At 46.2% G+C, this 15,097-nt stretch overlaps 1 protein-coding gene across 1 annotated transcript in view; it reads left to right on the forward strand.

The window, feature by feature from the left end:
• Nucleotides 1-896: 896 nt before the first annotated feature.
• The window catches only part of ENDOD1 (endonuclease domain containing 1), a 34,529-nt gene continuing 20,328 nt past the window's right edge, over nucleotides 897-15,097 (forward strand). Inside the window, exon 1 of the mRNA XM_073613025.1 lies at nucleotides 897-1,278. Coding sequence (XP_073469126.1) covers nucleotides 982-1,278 — 297 coding nt within the window. The 5' untranslated portion in view covers nucleotides 897-981. The remainder of the gene's footprint in view (nucleotides 1,279-15,097) is intronic.

The following is a 15,097-nucleotide window of genomic DNA, read 5'->3' on the forward strand; positions in this document are numbered from 1 at the left end:
CAGGACTCTCTGGGGAGGACAGGTCCCTATATACAGGACTCTCTGGGGAGGACAGGTCCCTATGTACAAGGCTCTCTGGGGAGGACAGGTCCCTATGTACAAGGCTCTCTGGGGAGGACAGGTCCCTATGTACAGGACTCTCTGGGGAGGACAGGTCCCTATGTACAGGACTCTCTGGGGAGGACAGGTCCCTATGTACAGGACTCTCTGGGGAGGACAGGTCCCTATGTACAGGACTCTCTGGGGAGGACAGGTCCCTATATACAGGACTCTCTGGGGAGGACAGGTCCCTATGTAAAGGAAACTCTCTGGGGAGGACAAGTCCCTATGTAAAGGGCCCTCTCCCTTCTACTGACACAATGCCCTACATGTAGGGACCTGACAGCACACATCCCTCCCTCTCCCTATATGTAGGACTGTATGGTGTCAGGTCCCTGTGTATAGGACTGTGTGGTGTCAGGTCCCTGTATATAGGACTGTATGGTGTCAGGTCCCTGTATATAGGACTGTATGGTGTCAGGTCCCTGTGTATAGGACTGTATGGTGTCAGGTCCCTGTGTATAGGACTGTATGGTGTCAGGTCCCTGTGTATAGGACTGTGTGGTGTCAGGTCTCTGTGTATAGGACTGTGTGGTGTCAGGTCTCTGTGTATAGGACTGTGTGGTGTCAGGTCTCTGTGTATAGGACTGTATGGTGTCAGTAGAAGGGAAAGATGTGTATGGTATCAGGTCCCTAGGACTGTGTGGTAGAAGGGAGGAATCTCCCGGCAGGCAGTGCGCGGTGTCTGCAGTCGGTCACACTGCGGAGTTGGGTGTATAGTGGGCGGAGTTGGGTGTATAGTGGGCGGAGTTGGGTGTATAGTGGGCGGAGTTGGGTGTAAAGTGGGAGGGGTTGGGTGTAGAGTGGGCGGGGAGCGGCTCTTCTCCCGCATTCCTCTCCTCCTCCTCGACCGGCAGGTAGTGTGAGCGGTGCGGGAGGACGATGTCAGTGGCGGCGCTGGTGACGATCTTGGCGGCTCTGCCCTGCGTGCTGTACGGCCGGGTGGTGCAGGAAGGGGAGGATGGCTTCGCGGAGTGTAACCGCTTCTTCTACCGGGAGAGCCCGCCGGAGGGATTCACCCACCCGGGACAGGTCCGCATCTGCCAGAGGTACCGGGGGGACCCGCACTCCGCCACCCTATACAGCACCGAGCACCGGATCCCCCTCTACTCCGCATTCATCTACCGGGGGGAGGAGGGGGCCACCCCGGGGGCGGAGGAATGGATGCTGGAGCCGCAGGTAAGAGGAGCATCTCCGGGATCACCGACCATAGATCACCGGGGACCGGGATCACCGACCATAGATCACCGGGGACCGGGATCACCGACCATAGATCACCGGGGACCGGGATCACCGACCATAGATCACCGGGGACCGGGATCACCGACCATAGATCAGGGGTGACTATTGGGGGCCATGGATAGGCTGATCCCTGCCCATGTGTGACCACTGACCATAGATCAGGAGGTGATCATTGGAGACCATGGAGGACCACTGGAGGGTGGAGACCATGGAGGACCACTGACCATAGATCAGGTGTGATCACTGCCCATAGATCAATAGAGATGATGGAGGATCAATGGTCACTGCCCATAGATCAGGTGTGATCCCTGGAGACAATGGAGGATCACTATCCATAGGCCAGGTATGAGCACTGTGCCCATAGATCACTGGAGACCATGGAGGATCACTGTAGACCATGGATAGGCCAATCATTTACTGCTGGTCTTTGGAAACAATGGAGGATCATTGCCCATCGATCACCGGAGATGGAGGAGGGGGTGATCTTTGCCCATAGTCCAGGTGTGATCAGTGGAGGATCATTGACCATGGAGCTCTGAAAACAACGGATGTTACCATCACTGCCCAGGTCAGTGGTCACTGCCTTTTAGACCAGGTGTGATCACTGGGAACGACGGATAGGCTGGTCACTAGAAACCGCATATGGACTGATCACTGCCCATAGATTAGCGGAGGCAATGAAGGATCATTGTCCATAGGTCAACTGTCTATATATCGCTGGATAATGTGGAAGGGGGGTGATTACTGCCCATAGTATCGCTGGAGACGTTAGATGAGGGGCCGTGTGAGCAATGCCAATAGACAAGGTGTCATCACTGAAGACCATGTATGGGTGTCCTATGATCCCTGGAGATAAGGGATGGGTGAGGATTCAGTGATAACTGCTCAGTTCAGTGACCACAGATCCACTGGAGACAATAGTGTTGAGTCCTGTGGTCACTATTAATAGACCAGGTGTTCTCACTGCCCATAGACCTGCTGCACACTATTTATATGGCAACATTGCCGTCAGTTTAAATGGCCATTCAGGCAGCGTATGAGGTTGGTAGTCATTGACATAAGTGGGTCATTACAGGGTCTGTCTAATGACTCTCCTCCTTGTGGCAGGTGCATGGGTATACATGAACATTCACAAAGTCCTCGGAAAGGTTGATTGCCCAGGATGGGTGTTCCTGGATGGTCACTCTTGTTTCCCAAAGATGAGGCCAGTACTGTGGTTAGGAATACGCACCTTGCCTCATGTGTCCATGCATGCTGATTCCAAGACAGGAGGATCCTGCTGTGGTCAGGTCTTCCAACCAACATCTTATGCCCATGGGTACCCAAGTGTTAATGATGTAACCATACAGCAATTGTGCCTATATCTCCAAAAAAGTTATGTCCTTCTAGTCCATATGCATTCAGTCATTGGCCCAGATGGTCAGCAAAGTGGAAGCCAATCTGGCCGTGGATAATTTTGGAGGCAAATGGTAGACTTCCTAATGTTTTCTTTGTTGGTGAGATCTGTCTGTCATCAAGAAGATCAAAGACCTGGTAGACCTGCCAAGTTTTTTACCTTTTTATGATTGGATTTGTGGAAAATAGATCAATAATTGCTGATCTGGTAACCCCAGGGATCGGCACATTTCGTGGGGCTCCCCAGGGATCAGCAAGGTACGCAGGGATCATCGCGGGGCACCCAGTGGTATAGCATGGTACACGGGGGCACCCCATGGATCAGTATGGTGCACAGGGCACCCCAGGGATCATTCCTGGGAGCCCTGTGCTGCAATTTTCTTAAACCCTTATAGCATTACTAAACCCACAACCGTAATATCAATCTGTATATGTAGCATAGCATGTTTGTTCTACTCACTGCAGAACTTAAGGGGTTTTTCCTCTGCATTGTGTAAAAAGGCTGTTTTATCCTGTATGCACAGATCCTCCCCTCCCTGCACTGTCTATCTGGGGAAAGCCAGCTAACACATGCAGGATAGCCAACCTGCACATGCTCAGTTGTGTCTTTTATGCTGGAGAGAACATTTAGGCTGGGTTCACACGATTGCGAATTGGATGCAGGTTCTCTGCATCCGATTTGTAATAGCAGGAGATTTTGACCGGCTCTCTATGGAGCCGGTTCACATATCTCTGCAGCAGGTCAGGTGCGTTTTGCAGAAAAACGCTGTGCGTCTTTTGGTCCGTTTCAGGTCCAAATTCAGGCTGACATTGCACCTGAAATGGTGAACGGGGCGCATCAGACCCCTGCTGTGAGACGGATGTGGGGATGGTGTGAAGCCAGCCTTGTTCTCAGAGATGGCCAGGTCACATAATATTGACATCACACATGTGGGCGTGTATACAGGCTGGGGTGAAAATCTCCTCCTTCCTGAACTCTCAGCATTGGAGAAACTGCAGTTTATCATGTAATCGCGGTATACAGATCATCCAAAAAGGTATATAGTGGCAGTATTTTAATGTAAGAAGATTTATAAGCGGTGGGCAATGTGGTGGAGGGCGGATGAAGGATTTTCATATTATTGGGTTTACTAACACTTTAACCTCAAATGGCTTGTGGATCCCTTGCGACACTAGTTTGTACGTGCCAGGCTGCTATTGCATTACTTACACACTTTTATATATAATATTTATATTTTTTTTATCGTTTATTAAAGTAGATATTTAAGGGTACAAACAGTGTACTTTGTACAAGTTGACAGAGACACATATGCATAAATTGGAGACATTTTCGTCCCTTACCAGATGAAATAGGGCTGTTTATGAATTTTTAAATGACCGGTAAACGCTATCGTATTTTTAAAATATATTTTTTTTTATTCAAAATTTTTTTTTTAATTTACATTTTTTTTTTATTACACTGCAATTTACTTTGTTTTTGTATATTTAAATTTTTAATGTATTTTTATTTGCTTTTTATTTTTTTATTTTTTTTTATTTATTCTGATGGCAGCCAGTATTTTATACTTGATGGCCCCAAGCTGCTTCCTTTTTTTTTTTTTTTTTTTTTTTTTTTTTTTTTTTTAAATGTTGAATAACTACCATACTCAGCAAGCCCTGTCAGTTGAGTCACTGTCTTGGAATGCAGTTGACTCTGAACAGATGCAGATTACGCATATCTGCAGGTTTGGCAGCAGTTCCTAATTTCTGTCCGGTCCCTGGATTGTAAAGCTTTGTCCCTGGAAATAACAGATTTTTTTTTTTTTTTTTATAATTAACAAACTGTATAATATATTTCCCATAGGAATGTTAGATTTAGTTCCTGTGATGTATTCACATCTATCTACTCAGCATTAGTTAATTTATTATACAGAATTTATAGAGCGCCAACCGTTTTCAATTCATTGAAAGGACAATATTATTATTATTATTATGCAGGATTTATGTAGCACCAACAGTTTGTAATTCATATAAAGGACAATATTATTATACAGTATTTATTTAGTGCCAACTGTTTGTAATTCATAAAAGGATATTATTATTATTATTATACAGTATTTATATAGCGCCAACAGTTTGCGCAGTGCTTTTCAACAATATTATTATAAAGGAATATCTTGCACTCCCTGGCAGTAGTGTGTTGAATTATGTGGATATATTAGATTATATAACTAGTTAAATCTTTCAAATCTTGCATTTATACCCTTTCCTAGGTGTATAATGGATTGCCCTGGTGTAGAGGAGTGCTTTGTGTAAGGGATTCTTTGATATTGGTATACAGAATATACAGGTCTCCTTGAATCCTTCGCAGTTGATCTGCAGTCCCTGCACTGAGCCTGATTATTCTCTTGTAAAATATATTCGATTCATGATTGTAGCCGTTTGCATATTTCATCGCAGCGTTGCGGGTTCTCTGCGCGTCGCTGGAATAATCAGCGTTTTGTTGCACGCCCCACCTCTCGCCTTTCAGCCAGCCTTCATTACACAGACATGTGGGTTTGACAACCACTTTCACTGACAGCACAGGACGGGCTTTTAAAATAATCGGTCTATTTTGCATGGCTTTCCGCTATTTATGGAAATCCAGCCGACGGCCGCGCCGGGCAGCTTTAATGTGACACAGCATATTGTGACAACTGCGGATTGGGGGGGGGGGGGGGGAGAGAAAAAAGGAATCTTGGTGGATCAGCTGAAAAGAATTAAGTCCTTGTATTTACTGTAGCAGAACGGGGTGACGTCAGCTGTGAACAAGGGGTATTGTCACCACGCCTCGCTTCCCTGCCGGTTGTGTTTGTGACTGGTGCCGGTGTCATTGTGTCAGTATAAGTGACACATTGCTAGGCACATCGCATCAAACAATGAATTTTACAGGGATAACCATTACAGCTTTGTTTAGAAAAATTAACCCTGTTCTCTCCACCTTGTAAATGCCATAGGAACACATACAAGCTTTGGAAATCTGATCAAAGGGAATGTGGAATGTTAACTGCACTTAATTGCAAAGGGAATGGATGCTGCATAGCTGGGGGCAGGCACAGGACAGACACATTTTGCGACTGTAAAAGCCTTTTGTAGAAACATAAACTGTCTTTTGGTTACCTGATTAGAAAGACAAAGGCCTCCATATATTGTTTTTTGGCAGTGGTTACGATGTGTGATGCGGTTACCTGGTTGGATATGCAAAGGCCTCCTAGGCAGTGGTTCCATTGTGTGGTTTTAGAGGAATGTTACCTGCTCAGGTGATGATTCAGCTAAGCAGGTCTTCAGCTGGGTATAGACATTAAAGGGGCAGTGCTATGTGTCTGCATAACGATACCAGTGTATGCCAACAGCCTTCTGGTGGCTTGTGTTTAGGCTGATCGAAAGAAGCACGTTAGAGGAACAACATTGGTTGGACAAGATTTTCTAACCTGGTGAGCTTCATTATCTGCGGGTGGCTAATAGAAGTTTAAGGCTATCAGTGGGTGCCTTTTAAAGTGGAAGTAAACCCTCCTATCGTTTTCAGCCAAGGAAGCTGCCATCTTGGCCTCTGTTTTAATCTACAGATGCCATGATGCTGCACATGTGATCAGTTAAGACACTAGCCAATGGGATGGTTTGACAGTCTGAGAGCACAACCAATGGGAAGGTTTCATTCCTGGCACGTGCTGGAAATATAACTTATTTGAAATGGTTAAATGGATGGGTTTACTTCCAACTTAAAGTGGAGTTCCACCAAAAAATGGAAGCTCCGCTTATCTGCCTCCTCCCCTCTTCCGGTGCATAGGTTGAAATCGAAGGCTTGGTTGGTCAAATTTCAAAATCAATGGAAGCACCATCAGATCACAAAACTTCTGATTTTTTTTTGTTAGAAAATTTGTTTGGTGTTTGACTCGTGTATGGCCTGCATTATCCTGTGAAAGGAAGTACACTAAAGCAATGGTCATCAACCCTGTCCTCAGGGCCCACTAACAGGCCAGGTTTGCAGGATAACTGAAATACATCACAGGTGATATCATTTTCTGGTCAGTGATTGCAGTATTCTAGTCTGCATCTCCCCAAGGTAATACATAAAACCTGGCCTGTTAGTGGGTCCTGAGGACAGGGTAGATGACCACTGCACTAAAGACTTCTCTTACTATAGGTTTGTCAGAGGGACAACGTTGGTTGAACAAGGGTTTTCTAACCTGTGAGCTTATGCTAACATTATCAACAGGTGGCTAATAGATATTGGAATTCGATTATCGGTGGGCATCTTGGGGAAAAGGTGGCAAGATTGAATTGCCTGATGTACAGTTTCATAGATGGTTGCTTTTGGAGGAAAGAAGGGTTGTGGTGCTAAATGCCTTCCTGTTTTGACATCTTATGCCAAAATAATCCAACTCGATAATCAGAAGATCAGTTGGAAAGCGTTGTTTAATGGGGGGGGTGATGATGGCGCACTGAAGTTGAGCACCAGGAGACACCAGAGGTGGACCAGTCTCTGGAAGTAGCGTTCAGCTATTCTGAATAGTTTTGTCCGGTTGCTGCTTCCTCAGAGCTAAGTTGGCCTTGGAGTGCCTGGTAGTGACTCCTCATGTTGTATTGACTCGGAGGGATTTCAATCCCCTGTGTTTGGAAATTTTTTTTTTTTTTTTCTTTTGCTTATTGCTTGACTTCCTGTACTCACACGTCCAGATAATCCAGTGTTTGTCCTCCTGTAATTTGTGGTAGGCCGTCACATACCGGCCCTGTGCCTTTATCTTTGAAGTCATCGGAGCTGGCTATCTCTTCTGGGGCCTAGCCCTCCAAGATGTGGCAGTATGTATGTGCAGTGTGTTCTGCATTGCCTCAAAGCCTCTTGCTGTGCTTGATTTGGGTATCGCGGGAATCTTCGGGGAGGGGGAGAAGGAATGTCATTCTTGTCTAGGAGAGAAAGGCAGAATTCTGAGCTGTGCTCCCAAGAAAATATATTACCTCCTTAAAGTAGAACATGAGTGTAAGTCCAGTTTATACAGTAAGGCCTCATGTACACTGCTGCTGGTAAACTGACGTTTAGGAGCAGTTGCGCATATTTATTTTATTTTATTTTTTTTTTTTCTTTCAGCTGCCCCTGAATTTTCCTGTTATCTTATTGGCACATGTACACTAAGTCGTTAATAGTCGTTAATAGTCGTTAATAGTCGTTAATAGTCGGTTGAGTTTAGAAGCATTTTTTAGAAAGCAAAAAAAATGCGTTCAGGACAAATGTTCAGAGGCATTTTGAACGCCAAATGCTTGTAAACACGGTAACTCACATTTTGGACGCGTTTTTGTTTATAGGCAGGCGGTTTTAATGGCGATGCATTTCTGACCGTTTGCAATGCAAAAACCGCTTCTAAACGTGGCACAACGGACGTTATTAACTACTTCAGTACTGGAAGATAGTAATATGACTTCCACAGATTGGATCTCCCATCCTGGGCGGGCGCCATATGACTTCCTCGGCTTCGGGCCGACATAGGGGGCGCGTGCGGCGTCACCGAAGAGCCGATGCGCGTGTCCGCCGGTCACCCGCGATCGTTCGTGACAGAGCAGGAACGTGGATCTGTGTGTGTAAACGCACAGATCCACGTCCTGTCAGATGAGAGGAGACCGATGGTGTGTTCCCAGTTCAGAGGAACACCGATCGGTCTCCTTCCCCAGTCAGTCCCATCCCCCCACAGTTAGAATCACTCCCCTAGGTAACACATTTAACCCCTTGATCGCCCCCTACTGTTAAATCCCTCCCTGTCACTGACATTTATACAGTAACCAATGGCTGTTTATCTGATCGCTGTATAAATGTCAATGGTCCCAAAATAGTGTCAAGTGTCCAATCTGTCCACCGCTGTAAAAAAATAGCAGAAATCGATTAACCTATTTTGTAGGCGCTATAACTTTTGCACAAACCAATATACGGTTATTGCAATATATTTATTTTTTTACCAAAAATATGTAGAATACATATCCGCCTAAACTGAGGTAAAAATGTTTTTGTTTATAGCGCAAAAAAATAAACTGCAGAGGTGATCAAATGCCACGAAAGAGCTCCATTTGTGTGAAAAAAATGATCAATTTCATTTGGGTACAGTGTAGCATGACCGCGCAATTATTCAAAATGTTACAGCGCTGAAAATTGGCCTGGGCAGGAAGGGGGCGAAAGTGCCCGGTATTGAAGTGGTAAAACGTTGGTTACTAGCTGTCAAGTTCCATTGTTAAGGAGAGGTTTTAAAATGTCCCGTGTACATGAAGCCTAAAGGTGTAGACAGGGTCGGTGCTCCCACTAGGCAATCTAGGCAGTCGCCTAGGGGCGCAGCCACAGCTGCTGGGTCCCATCCAGAGGATCGGTTCCCGGCGGGTGGTAGCTGGTGCAGTGTGTAGCGGGAGGTGGCTCCATATGGCTGGCTGCAGAGTCGCGGGGAGGGGGACCATGCTGATGTCCAGAAGCCATGGGTTACAGCTCTCTGCCCGCCCCGCCCCCCTCCCTGGGTGATGTGCAGCCATCACTGGAGGAGAAGGGCAGGCGGCATTGTGCATAGACAGCCAGGATGGATCCACCCAGGCCTGGACTGGCCACAGGACACACGCTGGGCCGAGGCCGCCGGGCCACTTGTCCTGGAGGAGCGAGGAGCCAAAAGAAAAGCTGATCCTGCAGCTTATCCAGCCTCTCCGCGGCCGTCCGCCGGAGCCCGGGGGGAACCGAATGATCAGCTGAATGGGGGTGGAGCTGGAGGATGTCTCCCGTGTGTGACTGGTGACACAGACTGCCGCCCGCTGTCTCACATGTGGAGGGAGCTGGAAAGAAGCGCCCCAAGGTAAGAACTTGTCAGGTGGTGGGGGGAAGCGCTGGGGATGAAGGCTACCAGTCAGACCTTTATCCTTGGTGTGTGACCCCCTCCATTTGTCTACACCCGCCCTCCTTTCAACCTGGCTCCATCCCTCCACCTGGCTACCCCCCCTCTCCTGTCCACTTTGCTATAACCTCCCTCCACTTGGCTGCACCTCCCCTCTCCCGTCCACCTGACTCCACTCCTCTACCTGGATATATTCTCCCTCCACCTGGCTGCACCCCCTCTCCTGTCCACCTGGCTGCACCCCCTCTCCTGTCCACCTGGCTCCATCCTTCCCCCACCTGGCTGCACCCCCTCTCCTGTCCACCTGGCTCCATCCTCCCCCCACCTGGCTACACCCCCTCTCCTGTCCACCTAGACCAGTTCTAGTGCTAAAGTTATTAAATGAATTTAGGTTTTTTTTTTTTTTTTTTTTTTTTTTTTTTTTTTTTTTTTTTTTGGGGGGGGGGGGGGGGTGAAGTAGCTGGTCTCGCCTAGGGCGAAAAATAGTCTAGCAAAAAAAAAAAAAATAGTCTAGCACCGGCCCTGGATGTAAATGTTCACATTTTCAGTCGGAGAAGTTTCTTTCTGCTTCTCATATTCTCCATTCAGGGAAACAAGCCATGCACAAAGGTCTTCACAGCTGCTCTAAAAAAAGAAGTTGTTGGAAGCTCAATGCTGTTAAGTGCAGGAACTACAAATTCCTGGCCTTGGAACCCGTTGCAATATCTGTATATCTCAGTCAAGGTATTAAGGAGGTTGGTTATTTGCCCCTGGATTCTATATAGAGCTTGGCCCAAATTTGTAACTGATAAGGCTCTAATACACACAACCATTAAGGAGGAATTCCGGGTATGGCTATTAGTTACATTGGTTTAACTTGGACCAACATACCTGGCTGATGCCCCTGGAAGTAGACAGCGCTACTCCAGTGATCTTCACTTGGTTTTGGGTCCCGTGTCAAGTGGCTGTCCTGCTGCATGCTGGTCACTTAGCGTGGGTGTCATTCAGAGAAGGCTTTGCATTGTGATGTCATCACCCACCTCTCCACCTCATCCAAGCAAAGCATTCGCTGAATGGCGCCCATGTGGAGCATCTAACCTCCTGTATTCAGAACAGTGTAGCTGCTTGGCACGGGACCTGGAAGCCAGTGAAAATCACTGGAGTAACAGTGTATACGTCACTGATTTTTGATTTTTTTTTTTTTTTTTTTTTTAGCTTCCAGGGACTTCAGCCAGATATGGTGTATATACTTAGTTACATTGGTTCATCTTGGAGCAATGTAACTACAGTATGTAAATATTCACACACGTGTGGCGCACAAGAAAAGTCTACGCTTATTGTGCTATATCAGAATTTAATAATGATTCTCATAGGAGTCATGATTAAGTGCTGATGTAGAGTGAAACGCGTAGACTTTTCTCATGCTCCAGTGTCTTGCTGTGGGGAGGTGTGTTTTTTTTTTTTTTTTTTTTTTTTGAGTGCGGCTGTCCAAACTCTTGTTTTTTATTACATATGCTTCCGATGCTTGTAAGAATTTCTCATCTCCGTATTAACACCTGCTTGCAGCAAGCAGTGCTGGAATCGGACATGGTGAAGCCATTCCTTTGTTGATTTGGATGTATGCTTTGGGTTGTTATCATGCTGAAAGATGAAGTTCCTCTTCATGTTCAGCTTTCCAGCAGAAGCCTGAAGGTTTTGTGCCAATATTGACAGGTATTTAGAACTGTTCATAATTTCCTCTACCTTGACTAAGGCCCCTGTTCCAGCTGAAGAAAAACAGCCCCAAAGCATGATGCTGCCACCACCAGGCTTTACTGTTTGTATAGTGTTCTTTTGGTGATGTGCAGTTTGTTTTTTTTTTTTTTTTTGCGCCAAACATCTCTTGGAATTATTGCCAAAAAGTTAAACCTTGGTTTCATCAGACCATAACGCATTTTCCCACACGCTTTTGGGAGCCTTCAGATGTATTTTTGCAAAATTTAGCAGGGCTTGAAAGGTTTTTCTTAAGAAAAGGCTTCCGTCTTGCCACTCTACCCCATAGCCCAAACATATGAAGAATACGGGAGATTCTTGTCACATGTACCACTCAGCCAGTACTTGCCAGATATTCCTGCAGCTCCTTTACTGTTGCTGTAGGCCTCTTGGCAGCCTCCCCGACCAGTTTTCTTCTTGTCTTTTTCATCAATTTTGGAGGGACGTCCAGTTCTTGGTAATGTAACTGTTGTGCCATATTTTCTCCACTTGATGATGACTGTCTTCACTGTGTTCCATGGTATATCTAATGCCTTGAAAATTCTTTTGTTCCCTTCTCCTGACTGAAACCTTTTAAAGTGGTAGTAAACCTGCTGACTTTTTTTTTTTTTTTCTCTTTTCCCTACACCTGTAAGGGAAAAGGCATAATGAGCTAGTATGCGCCGCATACTAGCTCATTATGAGATACTTGCCTTTAGCATGAGGTGACGGCATCTCACCTGGTCCACGCCGAGGGAGCTGACATTTCCCCTTGGCGTGTCTTCCGGGTATCGTGGCTCCGGCGCTGTGAGTGGCCGGAGCTGCAATGTGGTCGACTTTTTTGTCCGGCGGCTGCCGGGCTTTCAGCCGAGAATCCCCGGAGCGCATGCGCCGCTGCAGTCAGCGGCTCATTGCGAGGGGAATATCTCCTAAACCGTACAGGTTTAGGAGATGATATATTTTTTTTTACCTACAGGTAAGCCTTATTATAGGCTTACCTGTAGGTAAAAGTTTAAAAAATAGGTATTCAACCGCTTTAAACAATGAGATCTCTCTGATGCTTTGGAAGCTCTCTGCGGACCATGGCTTTTTTCTGTAGGATGCTGTAGGACTAGGACAATGTCAGGAAAGACCTACTAGAACAGTTAAACTTTATTTGGGGTTAATCGGAGGCACTTTAAATGATGTGTGTACTGACTTCTATTTAACATGAGTTTGAATGTAATTGCTTAATTCTGAACACGGCTACATCCCCAGTTATAAGAGGGTGTGCACACTTATGCAACCACATTATTTTAGTTTTTTAATTTTGTCACATTTTAAAGGTGGAAAAATTTCTGAAATTTTCCTTTTTATTTTTTCTATATCTATATCTCTCTATCTCTCTATCCACTGCATATGAACACCCAAAGTTTCTTGGCACAAGTTACCTCGCATGACAGGATTTTAAGATTACCTGTCAAGGTAATGAGTCCTCTATAGCAGACCTTGCAAAACTGTCAGGCAAATGTATAAAACGCCTTTTTAATTTTTCTTAATGCGTCATTTTGAAGGAGTTGTAAAACCTTTAATCAGATGACATTTAGGCCTCATTCACACTGGCACTGACAAACCTCTGATTATATGTGTTTATAGGACATTTCTAAATACGTATAAATATATGTAATGATTTTAAATGGTATTATTCACTGCACGTTTTATCTGCTTTTTAGATGCAAATTAAATAAATTCTGTGTATTCAGGAGCAGATCAGATGTGAACGTGGCTAAAAGGAGGTGATATGCATATAAAGGCAAGTAAACTCAGGTGAGGATAGGTATACCTTAGACCACGTTCACACTGCGTGTTTAGCCCATGTGCGTCTATACTGGGTGTTGTCATGCACCCCGGAGGCACAGGTGTAGCCTGTCAAGGTCTATGACAGGCTGAAAAATGCTGCGGTTGGACATTTTACAGAGTGGTGTTCATGTTTAGGACTTTTGTGTACATTCTAGGCATTTGCATCTGAATGTATGTGACACAAGTGTAAGTACCGCTCAATACTGTCCTACCACAGCATATTCCAGCCTGTATTAAGACTTTGGCAGACTGCAGTTCTGGACGCTGCACCTGTGTCTCCTGAGCGCACAAACGCCTGGATTGGGTGCACGGTGGCTAAACGCACATTGTGCATGTGGCCTACACACATACTTGTACTTCCTTCTGCATTAAGAAATTAGCAGCAGTGCCAGTGTGAATGTGTCCGTATGCCGGCCATACACAGATCATACACAGATCAATACACAGCGTTCTGTGGGTTGGCTTGTCTGCACCACCTGGCTCGACAAAGGTGTGTGTGTGTGGTGGTTTTTTTTTTTTTTTTTTTTTTTTTTTTTTCCCATACTGTCTCAATTATCACAAACATCTCATCACTACTGATCTCTTCCAGCTTCTTTTAGCTACTTCCTGTAAAACGCATTTAAAACGTATTGCACGGTTTACTTTTTCCTAACTTAAGAGCCCTTGCACACTGGGGCGGGGGGCGGCGTCGGCGGTAAAACGCCGCTATTATTAGCGGCGTTTTACCGTCGGTATGCGGCCGCTAGCGGGGCGGTTTTACCCCCCGCTAGCGGCCGAGAAAGGGTTAAATACCACCGCAAAGCGCCTCTGCAGAGGCGCATTGCCGGCGGTATAGCCTCGCCGTCCCATTGATTTCAATGGGCAGGAGCGGTAAAGGAGCGGTATACTCACCGCTCCGAAGATGCTGCTGGCAGGACTTTTTTTACCGTCCTGCCAGCGCATAGCTCCAGTGTGCAAGCCCTCGGGGCTTTCACACTGGGATGACAGCAGCGGCACTTTCGGGGCGGTTTGCAGGCGCTATTATTAGCGCAATAGCGCCTGCAAACCGCCCCAGTGTGCAAGGGCTCTTATTGAAATGTTTCATTTTAACTTTGTGCCCCCCAGTACATCGTCCTCTGTAAAGGATAGGGCAGTTTTAGTTTGTTTTAAGTGAATGTGGCAAGTTTGGTCTTTCTCCACATTCCTGTTATTCCTGCTTTTAATTCAGTCCTAGAACATGACTCCACCCTGACATATGGTGAACCGCAGCAAACCTCACCCTCCGGGCGTTCTCTGATCACTGAGCTTGTCTAAGTTGTAGTCTCTTTTTATTTTCAGGTGTTGCTAGTGCAATCGTGTGTGTGGGTTTTTTTTTTTTTTTTTTTTTTTTTTTATTTATTTTAATTTATTTTTAACCTTCAAGTGATAGAGTCCACCAGCTCAGTGGGAGATCTCTCCGTTGATCTCCCCTGAGCCGGCAGATGACAGGTCCCTCTCTGTTCACTAAGCGGGGAGGGGCTTGTTGAGCGCCACTGCTTTCTATGGAGAGATCGGACGAAAACGGACAGTGCGTCCATTTTCATCAGATCTCATCAGATCTCATCCGATCCGCCTGGGACGGAATGTGAACGTAAGGCCATCTGTCTGATTTTTAGCGGATCGGACCAGGTTGGATGTCAGCGGACATGTCACCGCTGACATCAGATGCTCCATAGACTAACATGGAGCACCCGTTCAGGTCCGCCAACAAAACTGACAGGCGGACCTGAACGGTCCGACAGTGTGAAAGGGGCCTAAAGGCTTTTTATATGTGTGTACATACATGCATACCTCCACTGTGCAGTTTGTTTTGCACAGTCGCCCTGATCCCCGACTTCTGGGGTCCCTCGCGGCTCCTCCCCACATCAGATAATCCCCTAGGAGAAGTGCTATCCTGGGGGGGGGGGCTGCTATGTTGCTGG

The sequence above is a fragment of the Aquarana catesbeiana genome, linkage group LG02 (assembly GCF_042186555.1).
Source record: "Aquarana catesbeiana isolate 2022-GZ linkage group LG02, ASM4218655v1, whole genome shotgun sequence".
NCBI lineage: Eukaryota > Metazoa > Chordata > Amphibia > Anura > Ranidae > Aquarana > Aquarana catesbeiana.